The sequence below is a fragment of the Rhinolophus ferrumequinum genome, chromosome 3 (genome assembly GCF_004115265.2).
Source record: "Rhinolophus ferrumequinum isolate MPI-CBG mRhiFer1 chromosome 3, mRhiFer1_v1.p, whole genome shotgun sequence".
Taxonomy (NCBI): domain Eukaryota; kingdom Metazoa; phylum Chordata; class Mammalia; order Chiroptera; family Rhinolophidae; genus Rhinolophus; species Rhinolophus ferrumequinum.
Window position 1 is genome coordinate 99702837 of NC_046286.1, and position 17734 is coordinate 99720570.

Genomic DNA, 17734 nt, shown 5'->3' on the forward strand with positions numbered 1-17734 from the left:
CAAAGTATTCCTTTGTAATGATATTTCAGGGTTTATTTAACCAACTCCCTGTTAGTAAACACTAGGGTTGTGTACAGATAAATAGCATCATACACATGTGCATCTAGAGAATCAATTTCCAAAGTGAGATTTCTGGGTCATAGGGTGAAAATATCTTTAAAGCTATATTGAAGTAGCATTTCTCACTTATCAGATTGGCAAAAATCCAAAAATTGGGTAATTTATTCTCTTTGTGAACCTATGGAGAGTCATTACTTTCATATCTGTTGCTGGTAGAGGTTTAAATGGTACAATCCCTAATGGAGGGAAATCTGGCAACAGCTACCAAATTAACTTCTTTATGTGTGAAATTGAGCATGTTTTCTATGTTTCAGGGCCATTTATATTTTTCTGTGAACTGTTGTTCATTCTTTGCATTTTTCTGTTGGGTTGCTGATCTTTTTCTTGAGTTTTAGAAGTTCTTTATATATTAGAAAGATTAACCTTTGTGATACGAATTGCAAAGATTCTTTCCTTTATAACTCGTGTTTAATATATTAGTGATTTTTGTATAATAACTTTGTTCCCAGCCATCTTATAGGAGTCAGCAAATTATGGCCCATGGGCAAAATCCGGCCTGCCATGTGGTTTTCATAAATAACATTTTATCGGAACACAGCCATACCCATTTGTTTACATGTTGTCTATGGTGGTTTTTGCACTGTAGCAGCAGAGACAAACTATATGGTCTGCATACCTTAAAATATTTAGTATAGGGCTCTTTACAGAAAAAGAAAAAATGACCCCAATTTAAAGCAACCACATCAAAATGTTTTGTATGATGCAGCCATTTTGACACGGCCTTAAAAATAAAAAGCTTGTTAAACTTTCTGGTGTGTGTGTGTGAAGCAGTGGGCAGTCCCAGGTGGTGTCAGAAGTGTGTAGTACGTTACTGGTAATCACACATGTTATGTGTGATACGGCCAGTTTGATGACCAGAACATCAAGTAACTGATAAAATGCCTTTGTCTGAGTGTTCTTATGTGCACTGCACAAAGAAGCTTTGATCTGGGTGAATTTGGATGGAAAATCTCTTAAAATCATCCCAGTCTCAAGCAGTTTCGTTACACATGGCCTCAGTTCAAATGATTTCCTTGGTCGAAGTACTTTCCAGAAACATTCTGGAGTGGAATAGAGGGAAGAAGGAGTAATTAATTAGTCAGTCAGTTAACATAATTCATTGACCCATGACCCCTTGGAAAGAATTCCTTGTCTTGTGCAGCTGTCTTGGACCTTAGGGCTGCTGTACTATTATCTTTTTTTTTTTTAAGATTTAATTGGGGAAGGGGAACAGGACTTTATTGGGGAACAGTGTGTACTTCCAGGACTTTTTCCAAGTCAGTGCAAGTTGTCCTTTCAGTCTTAGTTGTGGAGGGCGCAGCTCAGCTCCAGGTTCAGGTGCCGTTGCTAGTTGCAGGGGGCGGAGCCCACCATCCCCTGTGGGAGTCCAACAGACAACCTTGTGGTTGAGAGCCCACTGGCCCATGTGGGAATCAAACCGGCAGCCTTTGGAGTTAGGAGCACGGAGCTCCAACCGCCTGAGCCACCGGGCCGGCTCCGAAGGGCTGTTGTATTTTAAGTTTTACTGATGAAGCAGGTGAAGCTATGGAAAGCATGTTTATCAGGTGTTCTGAGGACTTAGCAGGAAAGGATAAGGGAGAATTGCAGGATGGCGTCAGAATTCAGAAAACTCTTAGTAGGTTGGAGCAATGGGCTGAATCTAACAAATGAAATTTTACAGGGATATTTAAGATGCTCTGTTTGATTCAAAATACCAACTGAACAAGCACAGGCCAGGATTTAATAAAGGCTCTTGAAATCACAGACTGATATAAACTGAAAAAGCATTTAAGCCTTAACCACTTAGAATAAGGACAAATACATCTGTATATGTTAATGGTGTAATACAGTAATGCTGTCAGGGTCCATTAGGGTAATTTTGTTTCTTCTGGAGATCTTGATGGTTAGGTAAAGGGAAGGCATTACATATGTAAGATTTTATAAAAAGTCAAATGAGCGTGCTTAAGTAAAACAAGCTTGCCATTTAAAAAGGTAAACTAGTTATATGGAAATATCACCTGCACCCTGAACTTCAGTTCTCAAGGGTGTCAAATTAATAAGGAATCCTTCAGTCCCATGGACTTCTGAAGGTTTGCATGTTTTACTTTTTATATAACCGAGCATCTGTTTTAAAGATGGGAGAACTACATTGCTGAGGATTTACTGCTTTTCCCCAAGATTTAATTGTCATTTATGTGAAACCAAAGAAGCAGACGCTTAAGAGTAGGAGCGTTCTAACTCAAAGTGAACTTTTTTGCTGCCAGTTTTTGCTTGTTTGTTTTTGCCATTGAACTGTTTAATTCTCTGTTATTGTTCATTTTAGGTTCTGGTTTTTTGGTTTTTGGTTTGGTTTGGGTTTTTTTTACAGAACAGGAACTACAGCACTGTACTTCTTATATGCAGTGTTTTTCCTTAATTTAGAATATTTTCTTAATAAATTCTTTTGTTTGGGATTTTTGGTTTGTATCAACTTGGACTCTCTTGGTTGTAACAGAATCTGAACTCACATTGGCTTAATGCACCAAAGGAGATATTTTGGCTCCTGTTGACTGAAAAGTCCCCAGGGGAACAAATAGCTAAGGGCTTGTCCTCCAAGTGTCTCATCAGGATGCTGTTTCTCTTTGTCATTCTACTCCACGTTCACTCCACTTCCTTTTGCAGACTCTCCATACCTCAGCTCATTAGCCATTAGCAATATCTTCAGAGAGAAAGATCCACTTCCCCCAGCATCTCTGTCACTTTCTGGGATAGAGTTTGATTATCCCTGTTTGGGTTACATGCTCAGCAGTCACTTGGAATAGGGCAGAAACAGTTTCCAGTGGCAAGGGATGGGGCAGACAAAATAACAGATGTTACAGCATGAGTCAAAAAGAATGAATATTTTTATGCGCCTCTCTCTTCTCCCAATAGGAAATGTGTGCTAAGGATGGTGATTGTGCACGTACCAGACGGGTGTGGGGTGGCACACTTACTATTCCAGTACCTGGAATTTGACTTTGAGAACTTTGAATCTGCTAGTGTTTATTTACTGTATGTAGACAATGGAACTTATGTATAAGATTGCTGTCTACTAGCCGTTGTTCCCCTTATCTGTAATATTTTCTGAAATTGCTATTGAAAAGATGAATGTGGTTGACAGTATGAATTCAGTATATAGTATCAGATAAGGGAGTTATCTACTGATCAAGAACTGTCTGGACATTTAGCTCTTGAAAATACTTGAGTCATTTCTTTAAAGTATAGCTAACATTGGAAAAGCACTCTAGAAAAAAGGACCTTTTCTTTCAAAGGCCACATCAAAAACAGATTGGCATTTGGGGTGGCCGTCAGCATCTTTATGTTTGGATACTGTCTGGTGGAGAGGAGGAAAAAGGGGAGTGGTAACGGAAGCAAGTGAGACGCCAGAAGGAAGCCACATACAAGGATCGGAAAGAGAAAAGACGTCGGTGAAGGGAGACGTGCTCAGAGGTGCTCAGTGCTAAAGATTCCGGTCTTGCCTAAACTTTGTAACAATAATTGCTGCCTTGGGCTGAATGGTCAGTTATTTTTTTCTGTTAACATGTTACGCTCATTTGAGGATGTGATTTTTAAATCTTTTTGTTCTCCCAAATTATTCTCATTTCTAATTTGTAAGAAGCATTGCTAGGTTTTTTTTTTTTAAAGGCCTTAGATCAACATTGTAAATAAACCTGTAATACTTATATACATTTTTTCGTGAATAAATGTTCAGTAATATGTAAAAGTGTAAGTTTTGGGGTGACCTGTTAACTCAGTTGGTTAGAGCACAGTGCTCTTAAGAAAGGCTGCCGGTGTGATCCCCACATGGGCCACTGTGAGCTGCGCCCCCCCATAACTAGATTGAAACAACTATTTGACTTACAGCTGATGGGTCCTGGAAAAATACACTTAAAATAAAAGTTTAAAAAAAGAAAAAGTGTAAGTTTCACCAAGTTGTAAGTTTGATAAACAAGAGGCTTTGGTATTCTGTATTTGGGGATTTGTGGGCTTTAACAGATTTATTAAAAAAAAAAAATTGTTAACCAGGATTCTTAAGGAACCGTAAGAAAACATCCTGCTCTTGGCAGCACAGCAGACAACCTGCCCTGGCAGCCTGCTGTCCTGTGGGTGTGTCCTGGCGGGGGAGGTTCCCCCTCACATCTGCCCTCAGTGCCGGAGGGGTGGGGTGAGCATGACAAACACTCTCCAACATGACGAGGAGAATTCTATCTCCTTTGGCAGCTCTATGAGAAAAAGACCTCCTTACGGTATTGCTGTCCTTTGTGATGACCTAATGAAAAGTGTGATGCGTCTGAAGTTCTCTGCCTGCCCCTTTCAATCCCCTTTCCCAACTCTCAGTGTACAGACAGAAGTAAGGGGTCTGATGCAGTTTCTGGCCTGACAGACTGTATATTACCATTTGTTTCTTTCCAACTTTTTATTGTGGAAAATCTCAAACGTAGAAAAGTTGAATTGTTTTCCACTGAACACCATAAACCCACCCTCTAGATTCTAGAAATAGCATCTTACTAGACCTGACTTATCACATGTTCATCCGTCAGTCCATCTTATTATTTTCGATGTATTTCAAAATAAATCAGTATTTGGGTTTTTTTCCTAATCTTTTCTTTACTAGCAGTGCATCCTTAATCCTTGTTACCAGGATTTCAGGCATCATTAAGCCAGTGTGGAGAAAGCGTTGGCGAGCCAAAGGGCCTCACGCACTTCTGACGCATGGTTGGTGTTCAGTCAATATTTGTTAAGTGAATCCATTGATCCTGTTTGACCAGCCCTTTCGATAAAGTTCCGTTTGCCTCTTATGACAAACAAGTACTTTTAAAATAAGCCATATGTTCTCTAGGTACATGTGAACCCCAGTTTGTAAGATATACTTGTTATATATCATAAAAGTGTGTATAAAACATATATTTTTTACAACAGTGGTTCTCTTTCTTGAATACACGCACAGCAGCGTGCCAAGGGACTCACGTTTCTGGGCCGGCGCCTCGGGGCCTCTTGAGGAAGAGGCTGAAAGAGCAGCCCCAACTCACACCAACCAGAAGAGTGTCCCGTCAGTCTGTTTTCTGTGAGATTCAGATTTCATTGTAGGAAAATGTTTGAAAATTACAGGTGTTTAGGTTACACAGCTCTATAAAATCATTGTGAAGTGGGAAGTGTAATAGAAGAACGTAAATATATGTTGCTTCCCAAATCTCAGATTTCTGCATTTACTTGGCTAGAGATACTGCATTATCAAAGTTCATCCCAGTGGTTCTTCTAGGTGAAGAATAGTGGGGTTTTAGTTGCAAGGAAATAATCTAAAGATGTATGACTCTTATATGTGTGTACGTACTTGTATGTCTCTGTGTGGAGCTCTTCAGGGCCTGGAGTGTTTCCAGATTGAACAGTATCTGTATTTTCACTTCTTACCTCCTAAAAGGAGGGGTATGCTTTTTTCCCAGCCCCATCAAGTGGGTGTGTTTTGAGCATGTTGGGGGGCTGATCTCTAAATGCAATGTGGGCAGCTACCAGAAACCTTCCCTGATTCCAAAACAGAACAGGGACTCTCTCATAGGCGTCATTCTTTCTCACAAGAGAGGGCTGATTAATCACTTTGGTAATATGTCTTCCTTTCTTCCAAAACAGCGGCTGCTGTCATGAAGTATTTGTTCATACCAGCATGTTTACAAAGTGAACTTAAAGGTTATTTGTTTTGTTACGGTTCAGTTTACATTTGTAACTTGTTTGCCTCTCCACTTCCAACAGGCTCGGGTTATGTATGATTTTGCTGCTGAACCTGGAAATAATGAACTGACAGTTAATGAAGGAGAAATCATCACAATTACAAATCCGGTAAGAGAACTGTTACATTTGAATCTGATGGTCCCTTAAGGACTTATTTTTAAGATTTTATTTTTTAATAAATTGATCATTCAAATCCACGCGAATTTTTTTCCTGTTGCTTGCAAAGTATTGATGGTGAAGTAAGAATATTTTATAAACATTGAGAAAAGTTACATCCTCTAAAGATAGCTGGGTAGGGTTCCATCTGACAGAAACAGAAAGAGAGAAATCCCAGCCAGATCAAAAGTGTACAGATTAGAAAGTAGTCAGTGTTTCTTAGAAGCCCCAGCTACCATTTATCGACAGTGTGTAAGCCAGGTGTTTTGCTAGGTGCTATGCATCTTTTCTGTATTTTCCCTATGAACTCTATGAGGTTGGTATTTTTAATCTCTTTTTACAAATGAGGGTAATGAGACTTAGAGAAGTTAAGTAACTTGCCCAAGCTCATTCTTCTTGTAAGTGGCAAATCAAGGATTTAAAGCCACATCTGTTTGGCCTCTAAGCCTCTGCCTTTTCTTCTCTGCTGGAGACCACCACATGTAAACAGGTGTCCCAGGGGTCCAGGGTATGTATATGCCAGTAGGAGACAGGCCAAGAAAACTGGCACTTAGGGCCAAATCAGAATAGGACCTGTGTGCCAGGCCATACCTAGACTTTGGATTTCATTTTGTAAATAATGGGTTCATTTAAGGGCTCTATAGTTGATATTGTTGGAGGAAGGTGACACGATGAGACCTGTGCTTTAGGGAAATGAATCCAGCAGACGGTGTGGTGGAGTCTAGAACAAGCCTGGGTAGCAGCAGTAGGAGTTGAAAGAAGATGGGTGCAGGTGGCCTTGCAGAGTCAGCGCCAGAGGACTTTGTGCCTGATTGAGAATGTTGGTGAGAGAAGAGTCGGGGATCGCTGAGGATTTTGTGCTTGGCATCTGAGACAAGTGGATTTATTAACAAATGTGAGTCAGGAAGAAGAGCTTCTTTGGAAAGATTCAAAGAGTTTGTTTTTAGATACGTTGAGTTTAAAGAATAGTAAATAAGCAACCCTGGCTTATAGCTTTGGATCAGTTTAAAAATGGAAATGCAGAGCTGGAGATAGGCTGTCTCCCTGCACATCTTTGACAGCACGTGAGGAAAGGTGCCAGGAAGGACGAGGGGACTCTGGGAAAGGGAGGAAGAGGTGCAGATGTGCTCCACTGGCAGGGGGGTGGGGGAGCGCAGGACTGTGGCAACACAAGAGCAAGGAAGAAGAAAGAGGAACGGCCGAGAGGATGGATGGTGGTATCTTCATATTGACAAGTGTTTTTAAAACCTGTGTTACATGTCTTAGATACCAAAAAGAATTACTGGGGAGAAAAAGTATATGTAGTTTTATAAAATATGCTAGGTGTATAGAAGTAAGTGGTTCTATTTTTATTCATAGGAGAAATTAAGATTCTTTATCTTCCTGTCTATTTTTTTTTAATGAAGAAGTATTCTTCATATCTTGGTAAAATCGTATTGTCTCTAAGTTGCTGTTGTCAAAAATGGACATTAAAGTTGTAGCTTAAAGTGATTTTTAAAAAATGTTTTATCTAGATTCAAGTAATAATTCGAGCACAATTTATGAACTTAAAACAACTCTTAATATTCTAAGGAGAAAAGTGGGACTTGGGTAAAATAATAGATTGAAAAATAGGAATCTTGGTGTAGAGTACTTTAGTTTATTAATGTTACTTATCCAGAAGATCTAAGGAACTGTGGACCAGGTAGCTTTTCCTAAATAACAGATAATCCCAAAGCTTAGTGTCTTAAACAACCATTTGTTGTTGCCCTGGAATCTACAAGTCAGCTTGATGGTTCTACTCACCTGGGCTCACTCGTGCACCTCCAGTCCCCTGGTGCCCAGCTGGGGCTCAGCAGGCTAACGGCTTCACTTACGTCTGGCAGTGCTCCTCCTGGGCGTTGGTGGCTGTGGAGGTGACAGAGAGATTGGGCCTTTCTCTCTCATCATCTTAGCAACCCAGATGTATTCACGTAGAAGCTCTTTTGGTTGGGAAAAAGCAATCTGAAGTGTACAAAACCTCTTGAGGCCCCGCTTTGGACTCACCCCATATTATTTCCATCTCATTCTGTTGGCTATAGAGGTCACAAAGGATAACGCAGATTCTAGGGGTGGGGGTGAGCATGTGCAGTCTACTTCTTGACAATCAGAGCTGCAAAGCATTTTTGTAATCTACCACAGACCATACAAAGGATTTACAAAACGATGGCGTTCCACTAATAGGCTATTTTAAAATGTTTGGTCACTTTCTATTCAACTTTGATTTTTCTTGTTTTTAGATTATATCATTTTCTGGAGTAAAGAGAAGGCTTAAGAATTTAAGAATTTGAACTATGTTAGCTCTGTAGGAATAAAAAACTTAATGTTAATTACTTTTCATGTATAACAATTCCCAATGCAAAATTTCTGCAGGAAATTCCAACTATAGTCTTTCTTTTTTCTTTCTTTTCCTTTCTTCTTTTTTGAAAAACTCTTAGGATGTCGGTGGAGGATGGCTGGAAGGAAGAAACAGCAAAGGAGAACGAGGTCTTGTTCCTACAGACTATGTTGAAGTAAGAGCTTACTGTCATTTATTAATTAAACCTGGTCTTTGTCAAACGTCTTTTTATGAATTATCAACTTAAAGGACAAACGAACATAGCAACTTCATTTTTAATTTAAAAAATTCCATTATAAAAGTAATACATGGTAATTTTATAAAATGTGGAGAGTACATTGAAGTAGAACTAAGAAACTATATTACCTATAGGCCCAAGCTCCAAAAGTTACTCCAGATATTTAGATTACGTTCTTTCCAAGGAGAGCAACTTTTAATTATTATGAGTAAAAGTCCCTGTTTTTCATTCACTTGTATAACAGCTGCTACCCACAATACTGTTCATTGTAAAGTTGAATCACAAAGTTTGAATAGATTTTTTAAAGTAGCTTACTTCTTCCTGTGGTAATTTAGGGCGCATCTCCTCTCAGTTCCTTCTCCCATTCCCACAGACAGAGGGTCTTGAATGAAGTGCTGTCAACCATTGCCTGGTTTAAGCTCCATTCTGATAGATGCCAAGGAGGTAGTGTTACACAGCCCTGAATGAAGGAGGCTTCCCGCTGGGGACACACCCACTCAGCTGGCAAACCCTCTTCTGCCTCAACTTCCTGGCGCCCCCTGCTGGTTGGCTGTAGGTCACTCTAAGTACTGAGCCCGTGGTGAGCTCTCCTCTCAATCTGAGAGGAAGAAACTAAGGTAGCCTGGTGCCCTGTGAGTAAAATTGGACTGAGATCAAGAATAAAGGTGCCTGTGGTTCCTCTCCAGTAGGGAGGAGTAATGCCCTGGGAAAATGTTTGCCTGAGCGCTGCCTGCACAATGGGAAGGTCTCCTGTTGTTCCTGGTGGAGAGCTGGGGAGGGAAGTTTGGAACCCTTTGGAGAACCTGATGAAATCTTCAGCCCTTCCTCTCAGAACTATTTGCACGCGCGTGCACCCCAGGCTTTTTCATAGTTTTGGAGGGTTCACAGGCCCCTGAAACGAGTCCATGTCTTAGTTTGTGTTGTGTTTCAGTTCTGTGCATTGTGCATTCAGGGTTCTAAAACTGACAAGAATGAGAAAAATCTGAGGCTTAGTAGATACTGGCATTAATTGCATTTTCTAGAATTCTGCACATTTACAGAAAGGAATAATTAATATAGGTGTTCCTGGGCTTGCTTGCCTGTTAAGAACATAAGCCCCTTTTCCATGAGAGCTGACAATTCTTACTTGCCTTCAGGGACTCTTAACGCTGAAATAACTCTAACCTATGAAAATAATTGTGATTCTTCCTAATATTCAGGTTTTGCCCAGTGATGGAAAAGATCCATTTTCTTGTGGAAATTCAGTGGCTGACCAAGCCTTCCTCGATTCCCTCTCAGCAAGTACAGCTCAAGCCGGTTCGTCAGCTGTCAACAGTAACAACCAGGTAAGTCTTGTGTCATCCTCCTGGATGAGGCTGGCTCTCCTGAGAGCAAAGCTAATTTGTGGAAGCTTGTGATGCGTTAACAGCGGTTGCCATTCCCTGAACGCATAAATAAAGTAGCTGTTAGATGTTTGTGTGGCATTTCTGTTGGGTATTAACAAAGAACTTGCCTGTTGAACCTACTAAAAACTGTTTATAAAGTTGATGAGAAGAGAAATACAGGGTGTTGATCGAGAGTAGCTTTTAAAAGTCTGGCATGGTATGAACACAGACCCCGTACATTGCGAATGCCCTGTCAGGTGAGGGCGTAGGAAGAAGTACCGTGGGTTGAGGCGGTCGGTGTCAGAGGACGCGGTGTGTCTGACCTTGGCACTGACTTACGCGCTTAGCGAGAGCCCTCTCATCCTGAGATGCAACACACGTCACAGTGACTGCAAATCCAGCACTCCGCACGTGCTGCTATTATTGTATTGCTTCTAAAAGACTTAGAGTAGTGGGGTAATTTGAGAAAAATACACTGAAATTTTACATTATTTTAATGAAAATTGGATCAGTTTGGGTGATGCTGCCTATTTCAGTTACTACTGGATGATTATCCAGAGTGAGTGACAAGAAAATTGAGAGGATAGCTATCAAAATATTATTGCTGCCTCCATCTTTAGAAATGAGTGGGCTTTGGGGAATGTTATTTCTTGGTATGTTTTTCAGCTACATAAAAGGTTTTAAATTATGTGAAGCCTAATAATCGTATCACTTAGAATTATTTGCTTACAGAGGTCTGTATCTTAACCTCCCAAGAGAGTTGATCAAGGTGCTTTTGCCATATATTAACTACAGGTTTTATACATTTTAAGTAGCCTTTTGTGGACAGCCTGAGTTACAAATTAGTCTGACGCAGATACTTAAAAATCAGAGGCAAAGTGATCACTCTAGTTCAGCATTTTCCCATATTTTGTAACTCTGTAATATTTGAGAAGTTGGTCAGTTAAAGATTATTGAAGATGAAATGGGAAGAAATAGTAGTTACACCTCACTTGAAATTTCCCCAGGGATTCTCGGCCTGAATGCTGTTAACCTTTCGGGCCTGATACTTCCTTATTATGACGTTTAGCAACGTCCCTGGCCTCTACGCACTAGATGCCAATAGCACCCTCCTCCGTTGAAACAACCAAAATTGTCTCCAGATGTTGTCAGGTGTCCCCTGGCGGCCAAGTCAACCCAGCTGAGATTCACAGAGTTAAACAAAAACACCAGTGAAATGTGTTTGCGTTAAGTAAAAGACAACATTTTAATAAGAGGGAATTATAGTGAGATTATCATAGAATAAAGGAAAGAAAAGATGGAAATTGTTCATTTTATTTTAATTCAGGGACCTAATCATCCATTACCTCAGGATAGGCTGGAGCACTTGAGCTGAAGAACACAAAGTCAAAATCAGGCTCAAACCTTGTGCTGTTGTGAAGTAGATTTCTCAGTATTTAAGTGTAGTAATGTAAACTGAATAGTGTAAATCTGAATTTTTTTCTTCTAGGTTATTTAGAAGAAAATATAACCAATTTTTAAAGAGTTGGATTTTACTAACCCAACCTAACATTAAATCTAATTAGAGCCTTTGAATGAAAAGAAAAAGTAAACTGAAACTGGAAGTAACAAATACAGAAAGAATGACCATAATTAATTAATTTGAGCTTTTGAATTTAAATCAAGTACAAATACTTTTAACAGCCATCCATGCTCTCAGTTATCTGGACTATGAGAGCAATTTAAATAGGCCAAAATTGTGCTGCATTTTATAAATATCATGAAAGATGTCACGAATAAGAAACGAGACAGCCATTATTAATTGGCAGCTTTTAAACATTTTTCTACTATCAGGTTTGCCCGTTCTTCCATTTCTGAGTGTCAGTAAGAAACTACTTCCAGCGATATGCCTCTTGGGATTTTTCTCATGAGTCTGGCCTTGTGTTCTCTCACGGAGGACAGTTTTATTTGGGGGACAAGTGTGTCAGAGGCCTCCTCTCCCTCATCAGGCCATGCAGGGCGCAGCCCATTCTTTCAGCTCAGTGCACTGCAGACTTCTGAACCACTGTCTGTTTACCCTTCTCAGCACCAGTTATTTTAAACTAGGCTTTCTTCCCACACAGGCAGGTTAGCCCCACCATACAGCTGTTGGTCATCCAACATTCGGAGTAGTCTATCTTTCTCTTAAATCATGTCTTTTAAAAATAAGGTCCTCTGCAAGGTGTGTCCATCTGCAGATCTCCTTGAATAACTCATTTCGAGCCTGCTGGCCTTTTCATTTATCTGAGCCTTCCTTTGTATTTTTAATCTATACTGCATTTCAGAGTAACTGGTTCATAAATTTATGACTTAATATGTAAAATAGAACTTCCTTTCGTTTTTCTTAAAACTCCTAATTTGGATTGCTTGGGGTACCTTTGGTTCTAGCTTCTCACTGAGCAGTCGCAGGGGTAAGTGTAGTAACTGGGGAAGAGGTACATAACACTGATACATTCATTACAGGGACCCATTACGCTCTTTCCTTCCTTTGCTGGTATATGAGGGAACCCCTTATCTGGAAAACAATCCAGTCGCTTGGCTGTGGTACAGACTCGAATTATAAATGTCAAAGGAATATAATTCATTATTCTTTAAATGTGTTGGAGCAATTTAATTCGGAAAAGGATAACGCTCTTTTATTTTTTCAGTACTTGGAGAGAAGAATATAGACAAAATTGTTTTCAGAATCTTGGAATACGGAAGGCGTTTCTAAGCACGACACAATGTCTAGCAGCCATTAAGGAAAGCCTTGATAATGCTTAAGTCAAAAAGTAATATTAAACTAGGAAAAATATTCCTAACATGCCACCAATATAACTAATTCTCTTAATATACAGAGAACGCTTGCCAAATCTATAGGAAAAAGATGAATAACTCAGGAGAAGAAATTGGCAAAGGGTGTGAACAGATTTTTTCATTGGAAAAGAAGTACAAATAGCCGGTAAACAGGAAAATATTCATTTTGAGATTCTGCCGTCAAATTAGCAGAGAATTAAAATGCTGTATTCCTGGTGTGAGAAAAAGCGTGTTCAATAGGCATTCTGATACGAAGCCAGTGAAAGGATAAGGTATTTTACAGTGGAAAGTGTTGTGAGATTTGCAGATTTCAGCCTTAATCCCTGTGTAGAGCTTTGTGTTCTCAGCACTGGCTGCAGAACCAGGAGCCAGCCCTCGCCCATCATCCTGCCATCTGCTGCGTTACCCATCAAAACAGTTCAGTTCTCTTCCAGAAAAATCCTCTGGTGTGGTTAATTATGTTTTAACAGTTTAGTTATTAAACAAATGGTCTAAGTTAAGTGGTTACTTAGGAATATAACATCTTTTTATTATGCAGAGATTTTCATTGTAATAATATTTGTTATGAAGGAATTTTTAATGACTAAGAGATGAAGAAGGCAATAGTACTTTTATGTTAGAACTATATTTTGCTTTCTCGTTTCTCAAAAAATCATTTTAGGCCATTTTAAGATATTTTATAGTCCACTTAAGTCCATTTTAAGACATTTTATAGTCCACTTAAAAATAAATCAGCAAAAGAAACCTTCACAAAGATATTAAGTTTGCTTATTATTTCATCATCTCAAATAAGGTCTGTAATGCCATAGTCCTCTCATAATTGCTTATTGAGGTTTCCTCTTTATAAAACCTTTATTGAAAAGGTGCTCTTGGTCATCCCCCACTGCCCTCCACCCCCAAGTGAATCCCTTTAGTACTTGGATACAGGCTTTTGTAAGGAAGGTTGTATATATCTGTTTATAGGATTTGTTGACATTTTTCTTCAAAACTGTATTAGGCTGGCATTACTAACTTTCCCCGCTTTGTTGATTTCAGATCCTCACCTTGTATGACTTTGTGCATCTAGGGAACCTTTCAAAAATACTTGCTGGTGAAATTTATTGTTTAGGATGGTTTTAGTGTTGTTTGTTTTTGCTTAAAAGAAAGAAAAGCAAAAGGTTCGTTTTGTTTTGTTTTTTTTTTAAAACACACTTTACTTTTTTTTTTTATAACTTTTCTTTTTAAGATTTTTATATTGGGGAAGGGGAACAGGACTTTATTGGGGAACAGTGTGTACTTCCAGGACTTTTTTCCAAGTCTAGTTGTTGTCCTTTCAGTCTTAGTTGTGGAGGGTGCCGTTCAGCTTCAAGTTGTTGTCCTTTCAGTCTTAGTTGTGGAGGGCGCAGCTCAGCTCCAGGTCCAGTTGCCATTGCTAGTTGCAGGGGGTGCAGCCCACCATCCCTTGCGGGAGTCGAACCGGCAACCTTGTGGTTGAGAGGACACGCTCCAACCAACTGAGCCATCCAGGAGCTCAGTGGCAGCTCAGCTCTAGGTGCTGTGTTCAATCTTAGTTACAGGGGGCACTGCCCACCATCCCTTGGGGGACTCGAGGAATCGAACTGGCAGCCTTGTGGTTGAAAGCCCGCACTCCAACCAACTGAGCCATCTGGGAGGCAGCTCAGCTCAAGGTGCCGTGTTCAATCTTAGTTGCAGGGGGCAGAGCCCACCGTCCCTTGCGGGACCTTGAGTTGAACCGGCAACCTTGTGGTTGAGAGCCCACTGGCCCATGTGGCATCGAACCGGCAGCCTTCGGAGTTAGGAGCATGGAGCTCCAACCGCCTGAGCCACCGTGCCAACTCCGTTTTGTTTTTTTACCTTAAAACTGCTATGATAATGGGCTAGTCAGCATTGTTATATGCACAACCCATCATCAGAAGAGTTTCCATAAAAGGCCCTTTAGCATGTATTTTTATTAAATCTATCTGGAAGCAAATGGTCTTTTGCTGTTTGTGGCATCATCCTGTTTGGTACGTAGAACTACCAATTTGAAAACTCTGTGCTAACAAGAGATAAACTCTCTAGGCTAATACAAGTATTATCCATTTTCTAAGGCAAATTTTATTCTTTTGATTTTTTCAATTTGAAAAATAAACACCTGTAATTGACATCTGTGGGTCCACAATGTGAATTAACAAAGGATTTGTTAAGCCATTTAAATTTTGAGGGGTTAATTTCCGGTTAGTAGTGTTGATATAACTGATTACCAATGGATTTAATATGTTGTGGTGATCTAACCTCATGTTTAAAAGAATGTACAAGTTTTATATACCTGTTAGTGGTTTTCCGAAGTCAATAGAGGGTCAGCTGTAGAATTAGATGATGTCCTTTGAACAAATATAAAGAACAAAATAGGAAATTTTACAATTCTTCTGTATTTTGAGCTCAAATGGTTAAGCTTTTTACATAAGAGAATTTTATACCCTTTGTAAGCTCTTTTGAGAAAGAGTTAAGTCTGTGTCAGAAACTGATTGAAGTGTTCTTGGGTATAGGAATTACATTATTTGCTTTCTATTCGCACTTCCTGACACAATTGGCACATGGTTATTAAACGTTCGATGAATGAGAAATGTCAGATAAAGACTTTGGTCAGATGACTTGCAAAAAAAAAAAAAAACCAGTCTCAGCTACTAATAACCCCAGTCTTCACAAAACAAGAAGTTTTTTATTCATTTTTGTTGTATGCCCCTGGACAAAGTCTTGCCCTGGAAGTTTCTAGTGGCAAAATTCTTTCCTTCTTCCAAGCAGAAGACCACTTATTAGGGCACAGTAGTGTGATGGGCCGTGGCATGATAAGCTAAATGACAGCACAGCACGTAGGACGTAACAGTGTGAGACTCAGGCACAGGAGGAATGTCCTTATCTGACGAGGTGGACCCTCGAATGCTTCTCGAGCCTCTCCCCCACGATGATAATGTCAAAGGTAGTGAGCCCATGATTAGGGACTCCTCCTACCTGGGGGACTTACAAACTGAATGATCTGTCTTGACCCATGTTGAACTCTGTAAGGAACCGGTGGGCAACGGGAGCTGTGACCACTCATCACTGTCCTTGGAGCCTTCCTGTGTCCTCTGTACTCCTGTTAGCTGGTTTGGGAGAAAGCAACCTTCATGAAATATAAGTTATCTTTTTCATAGTTCTCGATGTGGGTCACTCGAGGTCTGACCTAGTTCAGGTGTACACAGATAATAAAAATGGCGTCTACTGCCCATTTCATCGTCTTCTCCCAGCCTGTCCCCGTGTTGTCTGCTTATTAGAAAACCAGTGAATTGAGTCAGATCTCACCGTTGTTATCCAACAACCTCTTATTTAATGCATTTTCATTGGTGCCTGTTGTCAGACGTAGGAGTTTGATGCTTCCTGGTCCAGGTCCCCCAAGGATGTCATCTAAGAAGCAAAATACAACAAAATAGCAAAATATAGCAAAACCAGAACCTATCATTTTGTGGTCAACAGTTACAGACTACTGTTTTTATTTTCTTTAAAAAGAATTTTTAAATAACATTTTATTATTATAGAAGCAGTACATATGCACTGGAAAAAAATTAGAATTCAGACTAGCAAAAGGACAAACACCACATTTCCTGCCATCCACTACTGTTTACACCCTGATATGTGTCTCGTCTTCTCTGTGTGAACGTGGGTATACATGTGTATACCCAGATGAGACACGTGTGGTAATATACGCTGTAACCTTTTAAAAGCTGATAATACTTTCATTTCCTTTTCAGTATATTTTCATCTCACATAATTTCCAGACCAATTTTAGTTTTCCCAGCTGATGCCAGAGATGTCCTTTACAACTTGTTTGTAAACTAGTGTCCAATCTAGGACCAAGCACTGGATCTGGTTATGTCCCTGTAAGTTATTATTTTCAGCACAGTCCTTGCTTTTTTTAAATTCTGACTTAGCCAGTTATCCTATAAAATTCCTGTTTTCTGGATTTCCCTGGTTGTTCCTTTTTGTATTGTTTTACGTTGTTCCTCTATCCTCTGTATGTCATACAGAGTACAATTTGGAAGTTGTACTAAAAGGCTCAGAGGATTCAAATTGAACATTTTGGCAAGAACACATCATAGGTGATATTGTATATTCATGCTGCATCTCATCAGGAGGCATATTATCTGGTCACCCTGCCATTGATCACATGACCTTGGTTCAGGTGCCATCGATTACATGACCTTGGTTCAGGTGGAGGACAGTGCTGTGCCTCCATGGTCGAGTTACATTTTCTCTGTATCATCAGAAAGTCGTCTGTCAGGCATTAATTTAACATTATTAACCATTCACCTAGTGGTTTACCACCAATTTATAATCCTTGCTTGCCTGCATCAATAATGTTATTCCAATTCTGTCATCTATATTATTACTGGGTCAGATTCAATTGATTTGTCTCTTGTTATGGGTCAAATTTTCCTGCTGCTTTTCATGCCTGGTAATTTTGTTACTGAATGCCAGACATTGTGATTTTCACCTTGTTATATGCTGGATATTTTTGTATTCCCATATTTTTGATCCTTGTTCTGGCATGCAGTTAAGTTGCTTAGAAATAGTTTAATCCTTTCAGGTCTTATTTTAAAGCTTTTTAAAGTGGGACAAGAGCAACACTGAGTCTAAGGACATTTTTGCCCCTCCGTGGAGGGTAACCCTTTTCAGTCCTGTACCCAGTGCCCTGTGAATGATGAGGTTTTCAGTCCTGGCTGGTGAACAGAGCCCCGTGTGAGGGACCCATACGGAGTCCTCTCATATTGCAGTTTCCTCACATGCATGTGCTGGGCAGTACTGGGCCTGAGACCTGCGGTCCTTCAGTCAGTTAGACGTCCCCTCTCAGCCCACTGGGCTTTGTGTGACTTCCCCACCCCAGTCATGGCCGGGAAAGTCTCCAGGCAGGAATCGGGTCCTTTGTTGCCTGATGTCCAACAATGTGAA

At 40.0% G+C, this 17734-nt stretch overlaps 1 protein-coding gene across 1 annotated transcript in view; it reads left to right on the forward strand.

Moving 5' to 3' along the window:
- The window catches only part of SNX9 (sorting nexin 9), an 87413-nt gene that overhangs the window by 22541 nt on the left and 47138 nt on the right, over positions 1-17734 (forward strand). Inside the window, exons 2-4 of the mRNA XM_033100333.1 lie at positions 5863-5949; positions 8454-8528; positions 9791-9916. Coding sequence (XP_032956224.1) covers positions 5863-5949; positions 8454-8528; positions 9791-9916 — 288 coding nt within the window. The remainder of the gene's footprint in view (positions 1-5862; positions 5950-8453; positions 8529-9790; positions 9917-17734) is intronic.